Source organism: Bactrocera dorsalis, chromosome 1 (assembly GCF_023373825.1).
Source record: "Bactrocera dorsalis isolate Fly_Bdor chromosome 1, ASM2337382v1, whole genome shotgun sequence".
Classification (NCBI taxonomy): domain Eukaryota; kingdom Metazoa; phylum Arthropoda; class Insecta; order Diptera; family Tephritidae; genus Bactrocera; species Bactrocera dorsalis.
In genome coordinates, this window is record NC_064303.1 from 12334444 (window position 1) to 12357858 (window position 23415).

Here is a 23415-nt window from a genome sequence, read left to right on the forward strand (position 1 = left end):
TTGGAGGGCCGGGAAGAGGTCACTGATGAAGACCGGCAATGTGAATCGTATGCGCAAAGTTTTGAACTCAGGCCGTCGACTAAATATTCGTTTAATTACCCAGATGTTAAATTTATCAAAATCTGTGGTACATGACATTGTGATGGAGCACTTGAACATGCGCAAGGTGTGCTCGAAGATGGTCCCAGAAGTGCTCACTGACGACCAGAAATTGCGGCGAGTGCCAAGAAAATATGACCATGTGTGAAAGTGGCTCCCAATTTTTGAATAACGTAATCACTGGTGAGGGGTCATTTCCTTGCCTGGAAAGGCCGATGGAGAAGCACGATAGGTGAGCAGGTTCAAGCAGCATGCACCTCGGCTCTCAAGGCTATTCCGGAGAATGCCTTCCGTGACGCCTTCAATGCTTGGAAACTGCGCTGGCAACGCTGCATCGACGAAGAAAGAGCTTATTCTGAAAGTTTTTGAAGAATTGTAACGATTGGTTCAATAATTTTTTCTTTTTAAATTGACTCAGTCCTATTACTTTGGGAACAAACCTAGTATTGTATATCTAAAACAAGAAACAATCGTAGCTACACCAAAGCAATAGTACCTTTTACAGGTGCATATTTTATATCGTAAAAAAACGAGCAGTTTATAAAAGAGAAAAGGACGTGTGTCAAATTTCTGATCAATATCTTAAAGCGAGAGACTAGTGCGGGTATTTACAGATTCTCAGATACGATTTCTCTTTTTGGGCGTTACAAACTTCGTGGCAATTTATATCTATCCTGTTTAGAGCATAAAAATCGATTTTTCAAAATTGATCCCTAATTATCTCTTAAACATGTATTCAATAGTCTCTTATTTATAAGAGTTCCATTAAAAAGTGTAGCGTTTCCAATAAGCCGCCCAAAAATGTACTTACATACCTGTCATTGTGCTGAAAGGCTGAGTGCTAGCAAAAAATTTCGCATACGTCTGTACAAACATACAAACCAAATTTGCCGCCAATGAGCGTAGCAACAGCGGTCACCACATATCTATGTACATACATACACACATACATATACATATGTTTACGTACATATGTATATGCGCCACAGCGGCGGTGCAACATCAAACACTTGCATTCAGTTATTGTACTTGGACAAAAAAACAATTGTCAGTATCTATTTTATTGGCTTGTGCTATACTGGCTTTGTATTGTCACTTAAAAAATATAAATATCCTTAAGACTAGCTTATAGTTAAGTGGAGTATAATGTACACTGGGGAGCTTATAACTAGCCATATAACTAAGTATGTAGATATGTTCGAATGTCTATTTGTTTCTTTGTATAAATATATGCCAACAACCCCCCCCCGCATAGCTTAATATGTGCATAGTATAAGTATTTATATTTATATGTATGTATTGGTATGTATGCGTTTATATATATATATATTTACAGCAGTCATTATTTTGTTGGTTTGTTTGTATGCGCCACATGCATGTTGTTATCGTTATCGTTTTTCGGTTTTATTTGTTGCTTTTGTTGTTGCTTCATTTTCATGATTTTATACGTTCAACGTTTCAGTTGTTGTTGTCGTCAATTTTTGTTGTTGTTGTCGATCTTTGTTGTTGTTGTTGTTGTTGTTGTTTTTATTGGCTTTGTTGTTGTTTTTGCATTTTTTGTATTTTTTACTTGTCACTACATTCCGTTGTGCCATTTGAGGTTTCATCTTCTGTGGTTGTATCGCCCCCCGATTGAAAACCAGTCTTGTTGTCAGTGTCAGTTGAATTGTTCGAATCGGAGCACCTTGTGCAGACTCCCTGCATTAGTGTAACGTACACCTTGCCGCAGCGAACACATTCATCTTGTGGATCACCTGAAGTTAAGAATGGAAATTAATGCTGTGTGCTGCTGCCACTGCTCTTGCTGGTGCGACTGCTCTAGAAGTGCGCCGCAATCACACACTCACATGCACACATAGAAACCAAGCAGACATGTGTGTATATATACATACGTCACACTGGCCAGCAGTTACATACATACATACATATGTATATGAGTACTCGGCTTTGCGCCTGCGTATATGCCTGCAAGTTTGTCTGTTTGTATGCGTATGTGTGTATGTGTGGTGTGTGTGTGCGATGTGGTATAATGAAAAAATGTGGTAGTTCAACTTACCTTCATGTGTTTTCATATGAGCTCGTAAATTGCACGCTAATGCGAACTTCTTGTTGCACAATTCACAACCATGGGGCTTGTTGCCTGCAATGCCAATGTAAAAATTTATTATGATTTGGTTTTTTTTTTGATTTTTGTTTTAGTTTCTTTTACTTTGATTTTGCAAAGTCTTACTTTGTATTTGTGCAAGTAAAAAAAAATATAACGGTTAATGCCAATTTTTTCAATGACAAATTTTTTCGAAATTGCGCTTATTTCACAATTTTCTAATTCCAAGCAAAAAAATAAATAAATATATATGCATGTATGGTATGTATAATTTTTAGCAGCTGCGCAATCATTATTTGTCAATATATTTTATAGAAATAATTTTAATTTCACTGGACTTATGCCACTCAAATGCGCTGTCATTGTAGGTGTGTGGGCATACAGGTTCACCAGTTTGTATGAGCAAAAAGTACCCACATAACTACTCAACACTTATTTGCGCATATTTATGCAAGCCATATAGTAAGTACATACCTACATAAAATATACATACATACATACATACATACATACATACCTATATAGGTATATACAAGTACATATTTACTTATGAAATAAATCTTAAGCTGATTGTGTACTTATAAGTACTCAACCATTAAATGTAACAGCAACTTGTTGCTATTGAAACAATGCGTCAAATACCTTGTAGGTATGCATATAAACATACAAACATACATATGGTGTTAAGTGCGTATGTATAATGTACCAACCTGTATGCAGGAAAAGATGATTTTTGAGATTTGTCTGTTTCGAGAAACCGCGGAAGCAAATGTTACACTTAAATGGCCACGAGCCACTATGCACATACATGTGTGATTTCAAATCGCCGGGTGTTGGAAAGGATTTCGAGCATAAATTGCACTTATGCGGCTTTTCCTGTAAAAAAGGTAAAAATGTGACATTTTGTTAGCATTATTAATTTAAATAGAAAAATACTCAAGCTATTAAATACACACAAGAAAATATATTAATACAGTATACTCTCGATTTTTGTGCCTAATAAAGTAGCTGTATGCAATTAAAATTTATTTTACCGATTATGTTTAGACAGGTCAAACTCTAACATATAATCCAAAATTGTATTAGATGAGGTGAAAGTGTAAAGGAAATAGGCAGTGAAAACTAAAAGGTAAAAATCAATGATGTTGCTCTCATTAACTCCGGATTGGCTTCACTATTTTGCCTCTGTTAGCAAAAGACGATGATTATCAGTCGAATCGATTAACAAAGCACGCCCAGGGTTAAGCATCAAACTCCTATCTATCTTATATTTAAAACTAGTTCATAAGACTCTTTCACTGGCTATATCCACTTGCAAGCCCGAAAAAACATACGTTTGCAGAATTTAATGTGTTTTACTAATCGGTAATTTATTCTAAAAAAAAATCGGATTCCCTTGATCTCGTTGCCGAATTTCGAGCTCCGAAAGAGTTGTCTGGCGGTGTGCAAGATTTTTTGCTTATAATTATTTCAATTCTAAAAGCAAATCAGTTTATTATGTTAACAGGTAATATACTGAACTCGATTCCCCAATCGATGGCGATGGCCATGCTTGAAAATGAAGAATTTCGAATAGCAATTACCCGTCTGAAGAACAACAAAGCGGCTGGGGCCGATGGATTACACACCGAGCTATTCAAATACGGCGGCGAAGAACTGATAAGGAGCACGCATCAGCTTCTTTGTAGAATATGGCAGAACAAAAACATGCCCGACGATTGAAATTTAAATGTGCTCTGCCCAATCTACAAAAAGGAAGATCCCACAATCTGCGCCAATTACCGTGGGATAAGCCTTCTCAAAATTGCAAATAAGGTGCTATCGAGCGTACTGTGTGAAAGATTAAATCCCACCGCCAACAAACTGATTAAACCTTATCAGTGTAGCTTTAGGCCTGAAAAATCGACAACTGATCATATATTCACCACGTGCCAAATCTTGAAAAAAATCCGTGAAAAAAGGAGCGACTTATACACTAAAGCGAATATCGCTCTCGATGGAATGATGAGATGTATAAGATATACGTCGACTTTGACATAGCTCAGCGAATTCAGAAACAGCGGCTACCGTGGCTAGGTCATGTCGTCCGAATGCAGGAAAACACTCTCGTTATGAGGATTTTTGACGCAGTACCCGTCGGGGGAAGCAGAGGAAGAGGAAGAGCTCCACTTCGTTGGAAACACCACACCCTAGCCACACTTGCAATCTCAACTCGGCTATATATATTTTTTAGCGTATTGAGTACTCATCGGAGGTTAAAAGAAAGCTCCTGTAGATCAATATATACCAAGCTGATTTTATTTACATATATCGTCTGTGTCAGGGTATAAAACCGGTTATATTTCTTTCACAAAATTCTGATGCTGATATAAGAAATATCTACTTAAGCTCTTAATTGTGCTTTATATTTAATATTATCCGAAAAAAACTTCTTACGAGTTTCAAGTCACTACCGAATGGCTTAGAAAATATGAAAAATTTTGTGCCAAAAATATAGTCTGAGACTGGACTCTCTTCTTCTTTATTGACGTAGACACCGCTTACGGACTTGACTTTCGAATTGGAATTCGAAAGAAACTTGATTTTGGGCTCCACAAAAATTTAACAAGGACCATATATGATATTATAGTAGTAACCAAATTTCCTCGAATGGAGTCTGCAACTATTCGTACTTCGATCCCATTGCAACCATTTTTCTTAAATTTCTCTTATCACAATTACTTAAACCATATTACCTCACCCTTTATATTGATATACACCTGCCGCCTGTTTTACATAGCACTGATAAAGGCTACACTCACCTTTATATGTGTCATTCGATGGTAGTACAAGTTGGAGCTGGCCGTAAACCGCTTGCCACACACCTGACATTCGTGCGGTTTTTCACCCGAATGTATTCGCCGATGCGTATTTAAACTGCTCGACGTGCTAAAGCCTTTCCCGCAAACCATGCACACATGTGGTTTCTCACCTGCAATTGGACCAAAGCAAAAACAAAAAAAAAAAATCGAATTTAAAATCATAACTTTTCGGACACAAAATAATATCGCATTGAAAGCAAATATAACAAAAAAGATAGTTTCTTTCTTCGATACAGAAAATCAGCATCTTCACACTCTCAAAATCGCCACACACACATACATTCAGACACACGCACACACAGCCACGCCAGGAATGCATGCTTTGTTTTTGTTGCTTTTATTTTTTTTTTAACGAAATGCAACAGGTGCAATTGTAGTCGTCTGCACCGCTGCGGCGCGTCTGCCTGCCTGCCTACCTGTATGCGTTCGCATGTGTCGCTTAAGTAGACTAGGTCTATCGAATGCCTTCCCGCAAACATCACAAGGCAGCAAACAGCGTTCACTTCGGCCGATTCGTGTGCGTTGCGGCGTTCGCTGATCACGGATCACTTTTTCACAGTTTGTTGAGTTTATAACATCACTTACGGGCTCATTTAATGATATCACCGAACCGGATAGATCACTCGATATTGACTTGTGTTCATCTTCACTACTCGAAACCGGCGAGACGGGTAGTGAGATGCGGTGCAGCAGGGAGGCGGAAAGATCAATTGGCGAATCTAACAAGTAGCAAAAACACAAAAAAAAAGAACAATAATTATAGACCACGTACCCACTTGAACAGTCAATAGTTAAGTACCTTTCATTATGGAATCCATCGTTTGACGATACATAGATATTCGCATGCGCATGAATAAGACTTCTTCGGGTCTTTCGGGCAGGTAGAATACAACAAGTTCCTGATGCGCTGCTATCGGTTTTATCGCCTCATATATGGGTTCACCTTTCACTTTTGTACAAATCATATTTACATTTGTATCACATACGTTTGAGACACGCAGAAAGCGTATCCAATTACAGCTACGCACTGGTTTATGAAATGCATCGGAGATCTCGTCGTACAAGCCGAAACGATGCCGGATCTAAAAATATAAAAAAATGTGCAGAATGTAAATTTTTTACTAAAACGTTACATAGTATAATTGCAAAAGAATTAACGTAATCCCTAACATTTAAGAATTTAAAGTGTATAACTTCCTAGTTCTTCTTTATTGTCGTAGACACGGCTTACGGGGTTAAAGCCGAACTTCCTAGTTGCTTATACTTGTATAAGAAAAGCAAACTTCTGATGAAAAGGCTGAAAAACAAACAGTCCCGAAAGTTTTCCCACTCCTGGGAGGATATTTAACTAGCCCCTAGAATTAGCAATGGGGATCGTGATGCGAAAACTTACCCTATCCCTCCCAAACAGCAACGGTACCTGCACACGGTACCCACAAAGCAAGAGAGAAAAGTCAGGTATAACCTAATAATCAGCGGAGTAGAAGCTCTAATGGCTCTGACAGCATAAAGGCAAGATTGCCAGCTCCGGAATTAGGCTTGGATCTAAAGGACCAATCACCTACTCATCTCAAGCCTACTGATTAATAATTCAGAATTTATTCTGTATATCCAGGATCACATCTAATATAGAACATTACCATTTTTGACTTACGTTCGAGCAATTATCTTCTAAATATTTCTTTGAAAATTATCTTCGTCATTTTATTAGCTCACTTGCTAATCGGTGACTGATTCGGATTTGTTACTGTCTCGATGAGTTAGTGCAATATTCTCCAATACAGAAACGAACTAATCTGGTCTATCGACAACTGCTTCTTGATGGCATTGTTGGCTAAGCACAAATAAAGAGTAGTTGGACACGACACGATAGTCGGGTCTACGTAACCTGAACGGACCCGGTGTTTGTAGCTAGTTAATGACCGTAAACACGGCACGATTCTGTCGCTACTACAACAACAATAACAGTATCTTAATGATTTCGTCGAAGCCACTTCGGTATTCGCTATTATGACGCAAAAATACATATATTTTTCGTAGAATCTTCTTTTCGTTTACTCCAAAATCCAATCGTTATTCTTCGAGTAGCACCAAATATTTTATAAAGGTTTTGAGGAATGCTAATTGTGTATAACCGCCTATGAATCCGGGTTCGCTCAAGTTAAGTAGACCTAACCTCCAGAAAATCTTTCTTATCCCTCTTTTATTAGCGACACAAGCTAAGAGATCTGCGAGCTACATACTACATAGTTTCACCAGTTTCGCACTCAGCCAAAAATATCCAAATAAAATCGGTATAATTAGTTAGTCTTGGGGGAAGTTTGGTGGAGGGGTTTGCTGTTAAGCGCTTTTTTTTGCTCCATTAAGGTAGCAGTAGATCTGCTGCTTCGGAGTGCAGCCTCATTCAGAATTCATTCCAGGGTGGTCGAGAAATGCCTAACTTCACTATTAATAGCAATGAGTGTCTTTGTGTTAAACTGGTTTGGGTGCTAGGCCATAGCGGAATCGCAGGAAATTGTAAAGCTGATGGGCTAGCAAGGAATTGCACACTATAACCGATATCGGTAGAATGGGAGTGGATCGGTGCTCCCGTATACTCTTGTGTTCTACTAGTTAGCTGAGCTTCGCAGTAGCTTGGCCAGCACTGGGCCACCAAGGGCAGTCCACATGCGATCTTCGATCAGCTATCTAACCTAATCTAACCTAAGGTTAGTTTTCGAATTTATATAAACCGGCTTTCTAAGTAAAATTTTTTTACATTGATTGGTTGTTTTAAGGTTTTCATTTACTCGGTCTCACTAGATGTTCGCTTTGACAGTAAATGAAAAGATCAAGGGACTAACCTAAAGCCCTTTATATCTTCGCTTTTGATCCTCTATTTGATAAGAAGTGATGATGTGGAAAAAGAAGAAATATTCTGAAAATATGCTCGTTATTTCTTGGTTTAAGCTCAATTTAAGCATTACTCTTCACTCAAATGAATCTTGGTGTGGAGAAAAAGGAGTTGGTAGTTTCTTTGTTGGCGTTGGACTCCTGGAATTCTGAAGTGTTTTGTAGTGTAATCAAAGTTTCGTGGTTAATTGTGTGAGAAAAAAAGTTTGGTCGTATATTCGGGTATAACTTTAAGATCTTAAGGGTCTTATATCGGTATTCTGCTTGAGACGATTGTCTCATGTCTCTAATTGTGACAATCTTTATTTAGTGACTCAGAGTCACAAGCAGAATACCGATATTAATATAAGTACGTATGATTACTACCAAAGCTTTTACTATAGCATGGCAGAATTTTATTTGAATAAGGTTTGTTCTGTCACGGAAAGCGGGAATACCCCATGGACGTGGTGCTGGATTCAACAAATAATGCATTTGTTTGGAAAAGAAAACAAAAAATTGCGCCTCTTGCGGTTATTATAAGTAAAAATTGTTTAAACATCTTCGATTAAGGTAACAATTTAGCGACTACATAGAAAAATTAATCAATAATAACCCAACGACAACCGTTCCACTGCTGCAGCAGCTCAAGCACTTAAAAAAACAACAACATTACACTAATTCTCTTAAGCATGAAAGTGCTAAAGATCATGCGCATAAGTGCAGCAGTAAGTGGAAATTTTCGAATAAGCGCATAAGGTAACTTGTTACAACAAAAAATACAGCAACAAAACAACAAAAAAATCAATATGACATTTGGAAAAGCAGACCCAGGCAGCATTTGATAACTTCTGCTTTACGCATGCAAACACTAATTCATTTTTTCCGCTACTACATACCTACCCCTCTCGCACACTCATCACCAACATAATTTCTTATTAATTTTTTGTCGATTTGTTGTTGTTGGTTTTTCATCGGTAGTTACTTAAATACATGTTAACCTCTTGTTGCTATCCACACTTATGTACGAATAGGTTTCGTGATTGACGGTATTTCTACGCTAAGCTACTGTGTTATTGGTGTGTTTGTTGCTATTATTGTTGTTGCAGCTGTTGCTTTGCCGCTGTTGGCTGTTGTTATGATTGAAATGACGTGAAGCCGGCTGCTGTGTTGTGTGCTGTGCGATGCTGCCTTGTGCGGCTGTTCTGTTCTTGATGATGAGTTGATTACAGTTCAAATTATTTAAGCGCGTTTTGATATTATTCGTCTTTTATGCGCAGCAAGTGAGATCAACTTTTGGCCATACATGCACACAGACAAACATACATACAGATTTGCTACCAACAGATCATCGCACCTTGGCGCATAGCACCGACATAAGCATCAAGCGGCTACAGAACCACACAGCTCATCACAGCTCAGCAGAGCTGAGCTCAGCTTGGCTTAGCTCAAGTTCAGCCTCATTTTCAGCTGAAGCAAAGTCGAATCTCTTTGATGTTTCGTAGAAGTGCTCGTTGTTTACCTTTCGTGCATAAACTCATAAGTTATAGTCATGCAATTTAAATGTTGACTCTTGTGGTGGCTCTTTTGTTTCTGATTTTGACAATGACAGGAAGCGCAGGTACAACAAAAAAAGCAAAAAAAAAACAACAAAGAACTCGAAAACATCAACTACTGATTTTTAGTCATTAATGTAAAGACTCTACATTCAAATAAATATACTTAAATAACTTTAAATACGGTTGAATGCTTGTATATAAATATATACATACATCTACATATGTGTGTGTTTGTTTGCGTGCACACTTATTTCAAAGCTGGATTTGTACCGAAAATGGCGTTGATACTCATAAAGCCACAAACATGCGTAGCTTTGTGCTATAACAAAAAAATAATAAATCTTACATTTCACCTACGATTATTTTGCCATTATGCAGAGCTTTTAAGTGGCATACCAGAAATGGTGTGCTTGAGTAGAGTTTTCTAATTCTATATGCCACAACAATTGATAGGCGGTACAAGCTGGGTGCGATAAGGTGCCTGCCTAAAAGTCAAAGCCACCGAGTCATGAAAGACAAAAAATAAATAGATAAGTAAGGAAAAGCTACGTTCGGGTATAACCGAACATTTCATACTCTTACAATATTTCATACTCTTGCACCTAGTTATATGGGATCCAGAACAAGTTTTCACCCGATTTCATTCATTCTAAGCACAAAAATACGCCGTTATTAGAAAAACCCGCTCTCTCCATTTTATTTAGATAACGCATATATTTACCGATATATGCGTTATAAAGTCAACCGGAAGTTCAACAAAATATTTATATTAAGTATATGAAGGCTAATGGAAGACTTTAGACTGTACATATATCCATAGTCTAATGGTATGAAATCGCAAGATCTTGGTAGCCGAACGACCGGACAAAAAAATAAATTATCTGCTCACCGTAGTGTTCTTTCAATAAATCTGTTGACTGATGCGATGTGTGGGAAATGGCGTTAAATTTCGGCGAGATCAGTAGCTTCAATTTCAGGTATCAAATAGTCAGTTATCTTGGATGACAGTTACGTTCTCACCGGCATCATTTTTGAAGAACTATGGACCGATGACTCTACCGGACCAAAAACCACACCAAACCGTTGTTTTTACTGTATGAAATAGCAGCTCTTGTTTCTCTTCCGGTTACTCGACGTTCTAAATGCAGAAATTTTGCTTGGCTACGTCTTATTGAGCAAGAAATGAACCTCATCGCTGAACAAAATTTGGCCCGAAAGCGACGGATCTTATTGGAACTTTTCAAGAGCCCATAGACCGAAACGATGTCGCTTGGAAGGGTCCAGCGGCTTCAGTTCTTACGCAAGCTGTGCTTTGTACGCTTTCAATTTATTTATTTTTTTTAATTTTCGACCCCTTTTGGAGCATACGGTTCGTATAAAAGCAATAACGTGATAAAAATTCTCTTCCAAGGCGTTAATCAGGGCGCAATTAAGCTACTTCTCACAACCTTTAAAAAACAGTCCAGCTGCGTTGGATTAAAAGAATTTGGTGACCACGCCACATGCCCACGACGTAAGGTATTGCGCTCACAAAAATTTCCTTCAATAAATTGATTGTTCCCTTGGCTGTAAGGTCTTGTTGGAACCAAAGATTGTTCATATCAACTTCCTCGAACTCAGGCATGAAAAACTCATCAATCAGGGCTCTATAGCGTTTACGTTTTTTGAAGAAATACGGACCTCCTTCCTCATTAATTAGGCTATATAGCGTTCCCCATTTTTTGTAGAATTATGGTTTCTCTTTTCCCGTAGAATGCACCAAAAATGACTTTTTGAGGATGTAACGACGACTCAACAGTAGCTTGTGCATCATCAGTTTTTTCTTATTAAAATAGGGATTTAACCAAAAATGAGCCTCCACGCTGAACATACTTTTCAATCAATTTTCTTTTGAAAATCGGGATCGGCTGTCATCTCGTTTTGGACCCATTCACCGAACATATGATGCCGTTGGTAGTCGTTCGGCTTCAATTCCTGCAGAAGTTGGATTTTGTAAACCCGCAAATCAAGATCCTTTAGCAAAATCTTTCATAAAGTGGTAGAGTACAGCGCCAATTGTTGCCCGCGAAGACGTTTGGACTCATTCGGATCCTTTTCGATACTCTGAGCTACTGCAGACACATCAGCAAAAGCGTCTTTGGTGCGCACGTGATGCAAAATCGATCCACAGAATTACCAACTCTTTTATGAATTGGTAAACTAACCTTACTTTATTTGAACATTTTCGACTGAGTGCTACTTACAGACTTGACCCCAAAAATGGGCACATTTAGTCTGTTGTAGGCATTACTTTTAGCTTGTGACGATAACAAAAAACATATGTAAGTAGAAATATAATTCTGAAAGTCAGACCTGTAGCAACTATAAACAAAAACAGTCAGCAGGGGAATACAGGATACCTGTTACCAGGTCAAGCAGTAAACAATTTTAGACTTAAAGACCTCTTCAGAATCAAAAGTTTCAGAGCTGTTAAGAACTTCATGTAGAAGACAGATATGGACCGTTGATGCGGACGGAGGGATTAATTCAGGGACAGATTTGTACACTCGTCAAAGCTTTGTTATAATAAAATAAAATTAAGAAATAAATAACTTCATGAGCTGAAAGCAGAAACGCGAAGACTATTTTATACGCTTACTTCTGAGGGTAGCAATGGGAAAGGAATATATTGTATTAATTATAGGGGAATACATTTTTATGAGCATCTTGGCTGTACGATAACCGTTTCATAATGTCCCTCTGAGGATATAAGTAACCGCATTGGAAAGCGAATTGCCATTCCTTTTCTTCACTGAATATTATTTAGCATATTTATTGCCGGAATATTATTACCAATCAAACACTATATAGTCGCACATAACAAAATCAATAGGGGCTTGAAATACTCAAACCAAATTAGCTGGGATTGGGCTAACACAAATTTCGAAATGGCGATTGAAATTGATTGAAATTATTTCATTACAGAAGTAACATGAACAAATATAGATAATATTTAAGTTCCTTAAATTAATCTTAACAACTGCGAAGCGTGATGCAATGATTAATACCTGCTACTGGTATCAAAGGGAAGAACTTCCCAATCTCCGTACAACAAAATTAAGAGGATTCTAGTCTTCTTGCTTTGAAATGATCAAGCAACTACTGTATTAGGGTACCCCTGAACAAAACTGCTTACATGGTTACTGCAAAATCTTCTCAGCCTACCATCTCCGCATTTGTAACCAACCGTCTGGTTCATGAGTCATGAATGAAGTGGTCTACGCTTTCAACTATGCATATATCCTTATATGCAATACAAATTGCAATTCTACATAATTTCTCAATGAAATCTAAAACCATTATCCCACGATTGAATGCCATCAATTCTCATCATCTGCTTATCAATTCCCAGTCAATAGGCCAGCCGTGGTCAGCTGTGGCATAAATATGTGGGATTTAACATTAAACTTGTGGGATTTGCTTTTGTTCTGTCATCACAACGTCATGCCATTTACTCGCAGTCATATTAAATAACTCCAATTCACAAATGCATAACGTCTTTGACATTGCACATATTTGCACACATATTAATCAGCATCGTCATCAGCCAATATGTTATGTGATTGATATTATGATGAATTGTGCGTTGTGCAATCGTCTGCTAGCGTCACGGACATTGAACTTAACCAACGCCAATGACTAAAACTAATGCCTGTTTCTGCCATAAATGTAGTAACCGCATATCGATAGTATATTATATGCGTAATAGTTGTTGTTGTTTGTTGTGACAGCAGTATTGACAGCACTTGCGTAGCGACTCTAAACCAGTACAACTGTGCGGAAAATCACACTTTCACTGATTGAAAATGGATGAAGATTTTTGACAGCAATGCAACAAGTGCACACCAGACTTATTTAGAGCGTGTAAATATTTATGCATGTGTGTGTGCAAGTTTGTTTATTTATGTTGTTGATAAGTGTTTGAGGTAATTGGCACAGCTATTTGGTGGAGGTGACATAAAGGATGCATTTATGAGTTAACATGTTTAAGTTCGAAGCCTACAGGATAAAAAAAGCTTAAATTTGATAACTAATTTAATTTGAGAGTAAGAAAAAAGGTATCGTATTTCGCTCTTTAAGATTTTACTAATATTCATATATTTTAAATTATAAAAAAAACTCTGTTGACTTTTTGATATAAAGTACCGGCTACTAGGCTAATAAGGAGCTTACATCGGCTTTTTTGTAGAATATGGTTGGACGATTGGAATTTAGGAGTAAAAGTAAAAGGAAGACCTCACAATCTGCGTCAACTACGATGGAATAAGCTTTCTTAACATCACCTATATGGTTCTATCGAGCGTACTGTGTGAAAGACTGAAGCCTACCGTCAACAAACTGATTGGACCTTATCAGTGTGGCTTTAGATCTAGAATCGACCAGATTTTCACTACGCGCCAAATCTTAGAAAAGACCCGTGAAGATCGGCACACATCACCTCTCCGCCGATTTTAAAGCGGCCTTTGGCAGCATAAAAAGGATTTACCTCTATGTCTGAACTTGGTATCCCTGCAAAGCTAATTGGGCTGTGTGAGCTGACGTTGAGCAACACCAAAAACTCCGTTAGGATCGGGAAGGACCTCTTCAAGCTTTTCGAAACCAAGCGAGGTTTCAGACAAGGATACTCCCTGACGTGTGACTTCTTCAATCTATTGCTGGAGATAATACTTGAATATGAGCTGCAGAGCTAAATAAAGAAGGTACAATCTTCTATAGGAGTGTACAGCTGCTGGCGTATGCCGATGAGATTGATAGCATTGGCCGTAACATCCATGCTGTTAGTCCTGCTTGCTCCATACTGGATAAGAAAGCGAGGCAAACAGGTCTGGTTGTGAACGAGGGTAAGATGAAATATCAAATAAACAGTCGTTGCACTCGCGACTTGGCTGCCACGTCACTGTTGACAGGCCTTCGAAACCGTAGATAATTTCGTCTATCTTGGAACCAGTATTAACATCAATAACAATGTCGAAATCCAACGCAGAATAACTTTTGCTACCAGTTGCTGTTTCGGACTGAGTGGCCAATAGAGAAGTAAAGTCTCCTCTCGACGACTAAAGACCAAGCTCTACAAGTCACTTATTATCTCCGTCCTACATGGTGCAGAGGCATGGATGATGAAAACATCTGTTGAGTCGACGTTACGAGGTTTTGGAAGAAAGCTTCTGCGAAAGATTTATGGCGATTTGCACATTGTGAACGGCGAATACCGCAGTCGATGGAACGAGGAGCTGTACGAGTTATATGACGCCATTGACATAGTTAAGCGAATTAAGAGACAGCGGCTACGCTGGCAAGATCATGTCGTCCGAATGGATGAAAGCACTGAGAGTAATTCGACGCAGTAGAGGCCAGTGGAAGCAAAGGAAGACCTCCACTTCGTTGGAAAGAACAGGTGGAGAAGGACCTGGCTATACTTGGATTCTCCAATTGGCGCCAAATAGCTAAAGAAGGAAGGACTGGCAATGTCTACCCCAAACAAGAATTTGAAGACGCATTAAAGTCTTCGAATACCATCGCCCTCTTTTTGGAAAAATGCAGATTCGAGAAAATCTCATTTAAAATTGTATGTGCTGAAGCTGATTGACCGAAACCCTTCCACACTACAACGGACAACTGGGAAAATTTTTTTTTGGCGTGTTAAAACAATTGAGTAATATTATTAGCACCCTAAGGTATATGTATAGTACTTCATGGAAAATAAGTTTCCGATATTTAAAAATCCAAGATTGAAATTATATCCAAGACTGGCATATATATTTTATCCCGTAACGGCATTTATTTTTTTATTTGTATGTAAATGTATTTGTATGTGTGTATGTAAATTAGATCAAAGCGTATAAATTGCTGATGTTCATCAAATTCCCACGCATCTTGCTGGAGGGTGTGTTTTTTCCTTAGATCGCTTGACTTTTGATAACCAGTTGAATTAATTTTGACGGTTTTGCGGTAAGGCGTCAACAGGAGTCACTTAGGTTGGCGGTCCAAGCATGTATATATGTATGTATGTTCACCACCACCACCGCTACTAACATGCATATGTGGTCTAAGAAAAAGTTCTCAGTCGTGGTCATTCTCCCATAACGGCGAAAAGGCACCGTCGTGAAGACGTTCTTTAAGAAGTTCCCATGTTTTCTTAATGCTAAAAAGCTATTGTTCAAAACGCTACTTTTACACTTGTTGCACACGGAAAACGGGAAGGGTGGGTTAATAGTTGAATTTTGATGTTAAATTACCCCACGTAATGTTTGCAACATTCACACACGCACATACACACACAAACATATGCACACATGTATATGTGTACATATATGCAGTGCATAGCGGTCGGGAAGTACAAATATTAAACTGAACTAAAAACGCATAAATTGTATGTGTGGGTACAACTACCCATAGTTAATAGTTATTTACAAGCACACATACCTACAAACTCACAAACGTCTTGGTAATAACGTCGTTGCTGGTGCTTACCAAGCGTGAAAAGAAAAGACGTTATACTTAGACTTTTCTCAAGACGCCAATGCTTAAGACAATTATGCTCATTTGACGGAATTGCATGCTACGCCATATGAAGACACACTATTAACACATTCATACAGACATACATACACATATACACACAGAGTTGACAGCCAGCCATCCCGTTTAATCGGGAAGCGTGGGAATTTTCCCACAGACACTTAATGAATTACTGCCCATCCACTGGGTGAGGGTGAAGGTGTGTTTCTATGCGGGCGGTATGCGGGCTATAGTGTATTTAGAACCCCTCTGTGTTATACGAAATTGTCGACTTTCAACAGGTACAAAATTACAACAATAAATATATGTTAAGCGTTAAAACTGTTGCATGCGTTCATATTTATGGGTATTTGTATGAATTTGTTTGCGGCTAATTATGTGAATTTTTCATGTATGTGTTTGTGTGTGTGTAGGTGCAATGTAAATATGTTTTGTATGGTTTTAAAATCATTGTATTTATATAAATAATTGATTTTTCGCACATAAATATTTTTAATAAAATTTAATATTAGATTTTATATTTTTAATATGAATAAATGAATGCAAATAACCGTTATCAGTTAAGCTAGAGAAATTAAATGTAAACTCAGTGTTAAATGCTAATTAAAATAAATCAAATATTTTATATTTTAATGTTTTTTCGTAATTGAGATTTTATTATAATTTATTAATATTATTTTATAGAAAAAGTGATAAAAAATATTACTTAGATTTTACTAGATAATAACGAAGGTTAATATAAAATGCGCATATAAAATTAAATATTAGTAAAAAGCAAAAATTAATAAAAACAAAATAAAAAACAAGAAAAATATTGACTTCTTCTACACCGTAGCTATAATATCCTTTCTCGGTGCATTTCTTATAGCATAAAAGGGCATAAAAATATCTCTTTAACTTGATTTTGATCATTCAGTTTGTATGGCTGCTATAGGCTATAGTGCTCCGATTCAAATTTAATTCTTTGGATGTTGTAACGTTGCCTTGGATAGTAATCGATGCCAAATTTCGTTAAGATATCCTAAAAAAAATAAGTTTTCCACACAAGAACTTGATTTCAATTAATCCGTTTACATGGCAGCTATATGCTATATTGATCCGATCCTAACAATATTTTCGGAGATTGTACTGCTCTCTTAAAAAATAATCCTTGCCAAGTTTTGTTAAGTTATCTTGTCAAATAAATAAATTTTCCATACAAGGACTTGATTTCGATTGATCTGTTTACATGGCAGCTATATGCTATAGTGTTCCGATGCGAACAATTTGTTCGAAGATTGTACCGTTGCCTTTAAAAATAATTCCTGCCAAATTTCGAGAAGAAATCTCGTCATATTAAAAAGTTTTCCGTACAAGGACTTGATTTTGATAGTTCAGTGTGTGGTAGCTACATATGTCCTATAGTGGTCCGATATCGGTTCCAAAAAAATAAGCAGCTGCTTGGAGAGAAAAGGATGGGTGCAAAATATCAGAAAGATAACATAAAAACTGAAGGACTAGGTCGTGTATAAACAGACAGAAAGACCGACATGGCCAAATCTACCTTTTCTAGAGTTTCAGTAGAGTTTCAGTAACCCACAATCAACTACCTATATCTAGGCTTACAAACAGTCTGTCGCAAAAGTAAAGATCTATTACATTTTGAACTCAAATTTTGTTTATTTTTATTTAAGATGAATTTAGGTTATGAAATCATGGTATGATTCCAGTAGGCAAAACTTTTGGAGTTAACTTGATCTTGAGTTTTAGTCTATCTTCAGTCTTCAACTACCTATATCTAGGCTTACAAACAGTCTGTCGCAAAAGTAAAGGTTAATTACTTTTTGAACTAAAATTATATTTAGGAATTAGACCAAAACGTCTGTAAGATGAATTTAGGTTATGAAATCATGGTATGATTTCGGTAGGCAAAACTTTTTGAGTTAACTTAAACTTGAGTTGCAGTAACCCACAATCAACCACCTATGTACATCCAGGCTTATAAACAATCTGTCGCAAAAGTAATTCAAATTCTATTTAAAACACAGACCAAAATGAGCTGAATTTAGGTTATGAAATCATATTATTATAAAAGTTAACCTATAAAGGAACAGGGAAATGCTAACTGTCGAGGCGAAATAGAATTCTTAGCTGTTCCAATCAGTTTTCTAGGCTAATTTAAATGTTATAATTAATCTTTGTTTCATGCGAGCTTAGGTTGGTTAAAATTTTATTCGAGGAACAACCCCTATGAACCATAAAATCTCTTAAAACTCAAAAAAAAAAAAAATAAAAACATAAACGCAGAGGCCAATTACGCGCATATGGTGAGAATGTATCGACAGGATTTATTTATAATAAGATTGATCGTTTATTAACACAGATTTATTTGAATGATTTAACCATAAAAGTCTTAAGTTAAGCAAATTTTAACGATTTAGCCTTAAAACCCTTAACCTAAGCAACTCTTGATACAAAACAGATAAGTAGATAGATAAATAAATGAGGATTGCAACGCGACGTAAGATTTTTTGAGCCGTCTCCTAAGTCACAACGACTCACTTAGTCAGAGCATATTGATAAATTCGATAGACCCATAGTTTGTTCCATGGAAGGTTGAATACATACATATTTAAACCCATTAGCAACTTGAAATGGCGCATGCCTACCCACTTCTTCATCCTTGCGGAGCAGCTCCTTTATGGTATGGTGACCAACCGTAATTAAGGATTCAGGTCCTATCATGGTGGTGGACGCTGCGAAGCGGGTGAGCTTATCAGCCAGTTCGTTCCCGGCTAGATCTCTGTGACTGTGATAAGGTGCCATTAATTGTGATCTGATTGACTGTTCAGTCGTTTTAGACACTCCTGGGCCAGTAGCGATTTGATCTCGTACGCAGAGATCGCTTTAAGTGCCGCTGAGTATGACTATACGTACAACAAATACACGTATGATACAAAATAATTTTCAAAATTCTTAAATAAAACAATGTAACAACTATTTTAGGTAATAAAAAATTAATTTTCCTCAAATTGCCTCAAAACTCCACCAACAAATATAGTATATGGCATAACAACAAATGTTTGACAGCTGAGCTGTTATCACTGTTGTGAAGCACTATTAATGAAATTTTACCCATATTGAGCGTTCGTTTGCCACTCGTTTGGAAACAGGGAAACTTTAAGCAAGTTATAATATTTTAATAATTTCTTTTAATATATGTATTTATTGTAATTTTTGTTTATTGTTAACTCTTTGTTCTTAATTTTTAATCAAGACGCCACTTCCTAAAATCTAAGTAAACCCTTTCTTTATGAAGATATCAGCTTTATCTTCTGCTGTTTTGCATATAAATCTGTATGTATGTTTGTATGTGCAGCTAACAACTTCCGTAACCGCTAGCATTTAAGTAATACGAAACCCCGTCGCTTGTAACTAAATTGATTTCACGTTTTTAATTTCATTTTAATAATTTTCAATTTAATTTCAAACTATATTCTTGGTAATTTCATACTAATTAAGGCTGCAGCGATTTCTGTACATATGCTATCTACGTACATATGTATGTATGCATGTATTTAGTTCTTTATTTGCATTGTTGCATGAAATTTGTTTAATTTTGTGTGTGTTGTTGTTGTACTTACATCATTTTCATCGAGATATTGAAATGCGTCCAGTTTATCCAAACGTATCGTGCCTTGAAAGGGGTAAAAAATTGTGCCCTGCTCGATGTATGATGTTGTCCACACTGTGATTTCGGCCTCGTGATTTGCCGTTATTGTTGTGGCGGCGAGCGACAGCTCTTTTGGTATTAAAACACACGTTTCCATTGTTGTTTTTTGTATTGTTTTGATTTAAAAAAATTATTGGAATTGTTTTTGATTAAATTTTTTTATTGTTTTTGTTAAAAAAAATTGTTTTAAAATATTAAAATTGTTTTTTTTTTTTATTTTTAATACTATTATTTTGCTATAATTTGTTGTTAATTTTTTATTTTTATAAGTTTTTCATTAAACAAAAATTGGTTTTAAATTTTTTAAATTATTCATTGTTTGTTTCTTATTTTTAAAACTATTATTTTTTATACTTTGTTGTTAAAATTTTATTTTTATATGTTTATTATTATATTTTATATATTTTTTTAATTTTTTGTTTAATATTATTATAGTTTTTTATTTCTATATTTTATTAATATTTATTTAATTTTTGTTACTATTTTTTCTAATTTTTATTTTAAATATTATATTTTTCTTTACTTTATTGTTTCTTGTTGCTTTAGTAATCACAAAACTATTTGTTTTTAATTTTTGGTATAATTTTTTTTTAACTAATATTATATATATTACTATTATTAGTATTTTGAAGTCCCTACATAAATTTTTGCACTAAAAATTGTTTTTCTTACGCCATCAGTGCTTTATGTGTTTGTTGCTGTTTGTGTTTAAATATTTTTTATTTCAAAAACTGTTTATTAAACAAAATAAATTGTTTTTGTACGCATAAAAAATCAGTGTTTGCGTTTATTGTTTATTAATAAAATATTTAATAATTGTTCTAAAACGTTACATCAAAAAGCCGACACGCTAATTCGTATTTTATATTTTCCAATAAACAGTATTGAACGAGTTTGCGTTAGCGCGTACGCGATTTATACTTCAAACAAACGAAACAACAACGTACAAATTGTAGTTGTCGTAGTTGTGGTAGTAGTAGGACCCTTTTCCTTCAACACTAAACTAATACTGTCCGATCAGGATTGTCCGCACCAGCCATGACCTTCGGAATGAAATACATAGCAGCGTACACACCTGATACAGGCCGCACTAAATGCAAGACCGAAAATTAAGAGCTACTCAGCTAAGCTCATTTAGCTCAATGCTCCAATACGTTACCAAAAACAAGATCAACATTACACAACGTTAATTTAATCGATTGATCGTACATACATACAAACACACACACACACTCAGGTGCATGCAAGCGAGCAGTGTGCGGTAAATACTCGCGCCACATACGCACATACCCACAAACAAGCATCTGAATATACTCGCCTATATGCTTGTACTCGTATGTATGTTTGGCTGTAGGCAGCCACCATCATATGGAGCGAGCGTAGTACGTACTTGAGTGTGCGCTACTCCAAATACATACATCCATACATACATACAGCCGAACATGCGCCGGAGCACAGGTAGCCAGGCAGCGCGCTTGACTTTTTGCCCAGACAATTGTAAAGCGGCTTAAGAAAGCAGCGCGCTCGACGTATTGCCGCATTGCCGTCACCTGTTGCCTTGTTTGGCTCGTTTGTTGCTTTTTGTTGTAATTGTTTTTTTTGTTGTTATTGTTGGTTTTCTGTTACTGTTTCGTACGTCTTGGAAGACGTTAAGTGTTTGGCTGAGCAACTTTTTGAATGAAATAGGAAGCCCACACGTAGTAATGTTGGTATTATGCATATATCCGTTTATAAGCACATACACACAAATATACGTGTTCATACATCGCTACATATACTGGTGCTTGACCATTTTTCCTGCTCTCTTGAGTTACAGCAATTGAGTCGAAAGCGGTAAGACGAGTCAAGATGAAATGAAATGAAAAAATCTTAAGCTTGTGTGCACGTGTGTGCATGTGTGTGTGCGCCTAGTTAGTGCGGTTTTGGCCGTGAACGTCGCTTGCCAAGAATGCTCGTACTACAACATCCCATTCATAATTTCCGTTTGAACGGCTCCAAATTCTGGGAGAGCATGTAGAATACTCAATGTCGTTGCTCGAAGCTGGCTGGCAGTAGCGTTCGGGAGATGTTGTGAGCAGCTTTGCCGCTATACAGTACTTACATCCATACATACATACATACAGACATTGGCATCGAGACATTTCTGAGTTAAGAATAATAAGAAATTGTTTCTAGTCGCCCATATGCATGTGTATTGCGTCTCTTTCTTAAACTCCGCCCTTATTCTCGAGGAAGTGATGTGTGCTGGCGAAAAACTTGGTGAGATCTTTTATTTCCTTTTTACAAATAATTGAAACGCACAAAGACTGGCACTCAATTTTTATGCAATTAGTAACATTTTTGTTATTGTTGCTTTTAGTTATATACTTTCTTACATGAGTATTTATGTATTGTATAAATGTATTAAAAATAACGGTTTGAAGAATTCAAATTTGTACACGGTTTTAAAATACATGTGTATATTTATAAAAATTTGAGCGCATTTCTAAAAGAGTGGTGCTCATTTCGGCTATAAGAGTATATACATATATACACTATATACTTATAAATATATATTTTTTTAACACAGGAATCACACTAAATAAACGTTATTAAAACTCACATAAATTATACCAAAAAACGTTAGTAAGGCAGGCTATGAAGAGACTGTTATGAAAAAGGCTAGGCCGCAAAAAGCGCGAGTTGGACGTTAAAATAACGCGTCCTTTGAAAAAAATGAAAACGGTTTGATATATTTATATGATTTAGAAATTATATATTATTCTTATTCTTATTACTCATAAGCTAGAATGACTGACGTTTTTTGTTTTGAAAATTCGTTAATTTGATAATATATATTCATTAGGGGTATTCAGACCGAAGCCTGTTAATTTGGTAATTCGTTAGTTGATACTTCGTTAAAAGGCTTAACTGTGAACATACTTTTTGTTCTACCTCTGTAGTATGGTAAATTTTATTCCGAAACAGCTGATTCAATTTTATTAAAGAGTAAAAATGCCTCAACAAAGTGCAAAATCAAAAATTGTCAGTCATTTAATTGAAAATTATGTGGAGCAGATCAAATTTATTACTGGTAAGTACTTTAAATTGATGTACAGAGGAGCAGGAGAACAGCTGATGTGATATTACCGAGTAACGAAACAATTATCAAGCTTGCCAGATGGATAGTTACTCGGTAGAACGATAGTCTGTAAATTTTACAAAAACAAAATACATATAAAAAACTCCCGAATAACGACTAACGAATTAACAAGGCTGGTCTGAATACCTCTATTCTGTTCACAGCTCATTGCTAAAGTGACGTCACAAGAGAATTACTCAACCTTTTCGCCTGCTATCAATGTTTTTTTGCCTTATGGGGTTGCATGGGTTTCCTCGGGTAAAAAACAGCCTTTTTTCAACAACTTTTTTCTCATATAAAAAATGAAACATTTTATTAGAATTTTTTATTGTTACAAACATACACTATTAACAAAGAAATTCTGAAATTTTTGTAAGCAAATATTTTAAACTCGGCCAGTGCGACGCCGTTTTCGGTGACTCCTCGGTAAAACGTTGCGTCCGCGTTGGCAGGATAACTCCATACAGGATCATCTGAAGTGAAAAATACGTGTTTTAGTTAAAACCTTAAATTAGAACTTGGGCGATGGA

At 36.4% G+C, this 23415-nt stretch overlaps 1 protein-coding gene across 1 annotated transcript; it reads right to left on the reverse strand.

The window, feature by feature from the left end:
- Positions 1-1114: 1114 nt before the first annotated feature.
- Positions 1115-19963, reverse strand: LOC105233568 (zinc finger protein 225). The gene is made up of 7 exons (XM_011215682.4): positions 19676-19963; positions 5864-6146; positions 5481-5783; positions 5005-5174; positions 2914-3079; positions 2156-2239; positions 1115-1853 (listed from the first exon to the last, which is right to left on the reverse strand). Exons 1-7 carry the CDS (start codon positions 19859-19861, stop codon positions 1666-1668), a joined length of 1380 nt encoding a protein of 459 aa, XP_011213984.1. The 5' UTR covers positions 19862-19963; the 3' UTR covers positions 1115-1665.
- Positions 19964-23415: the final 3452 nt, after the last annotated feature.

What these genes read in the sequence shown, in the direction of transcription:
- LOC105233568 (XM_011215682.4), bottom strand. Translation starts at nt 19,861, where the DNA reads ATGGAAACGTGTGTTTTAATACCAAAAGAGCTGTCGCTCGCCGCCACA. An exon ending in GATGGATTCCATAATGAAAG is followed by an intron (nt 5,784 to 5,863) that starts GTACTTAACTAT and finishes GCTACTTGTTAG; the next exon opens with ATTCGCCAATTGATCTTTCC. An exon ending in ATCGAATGACACATATAAAG is followed by an intron (nt 3,080 to 5,004) that starts GTGAGTGTAGCC and finishes CCTTTTTTACAG; the next exon opens with GAAAAGCCGCATAAGTGCAA.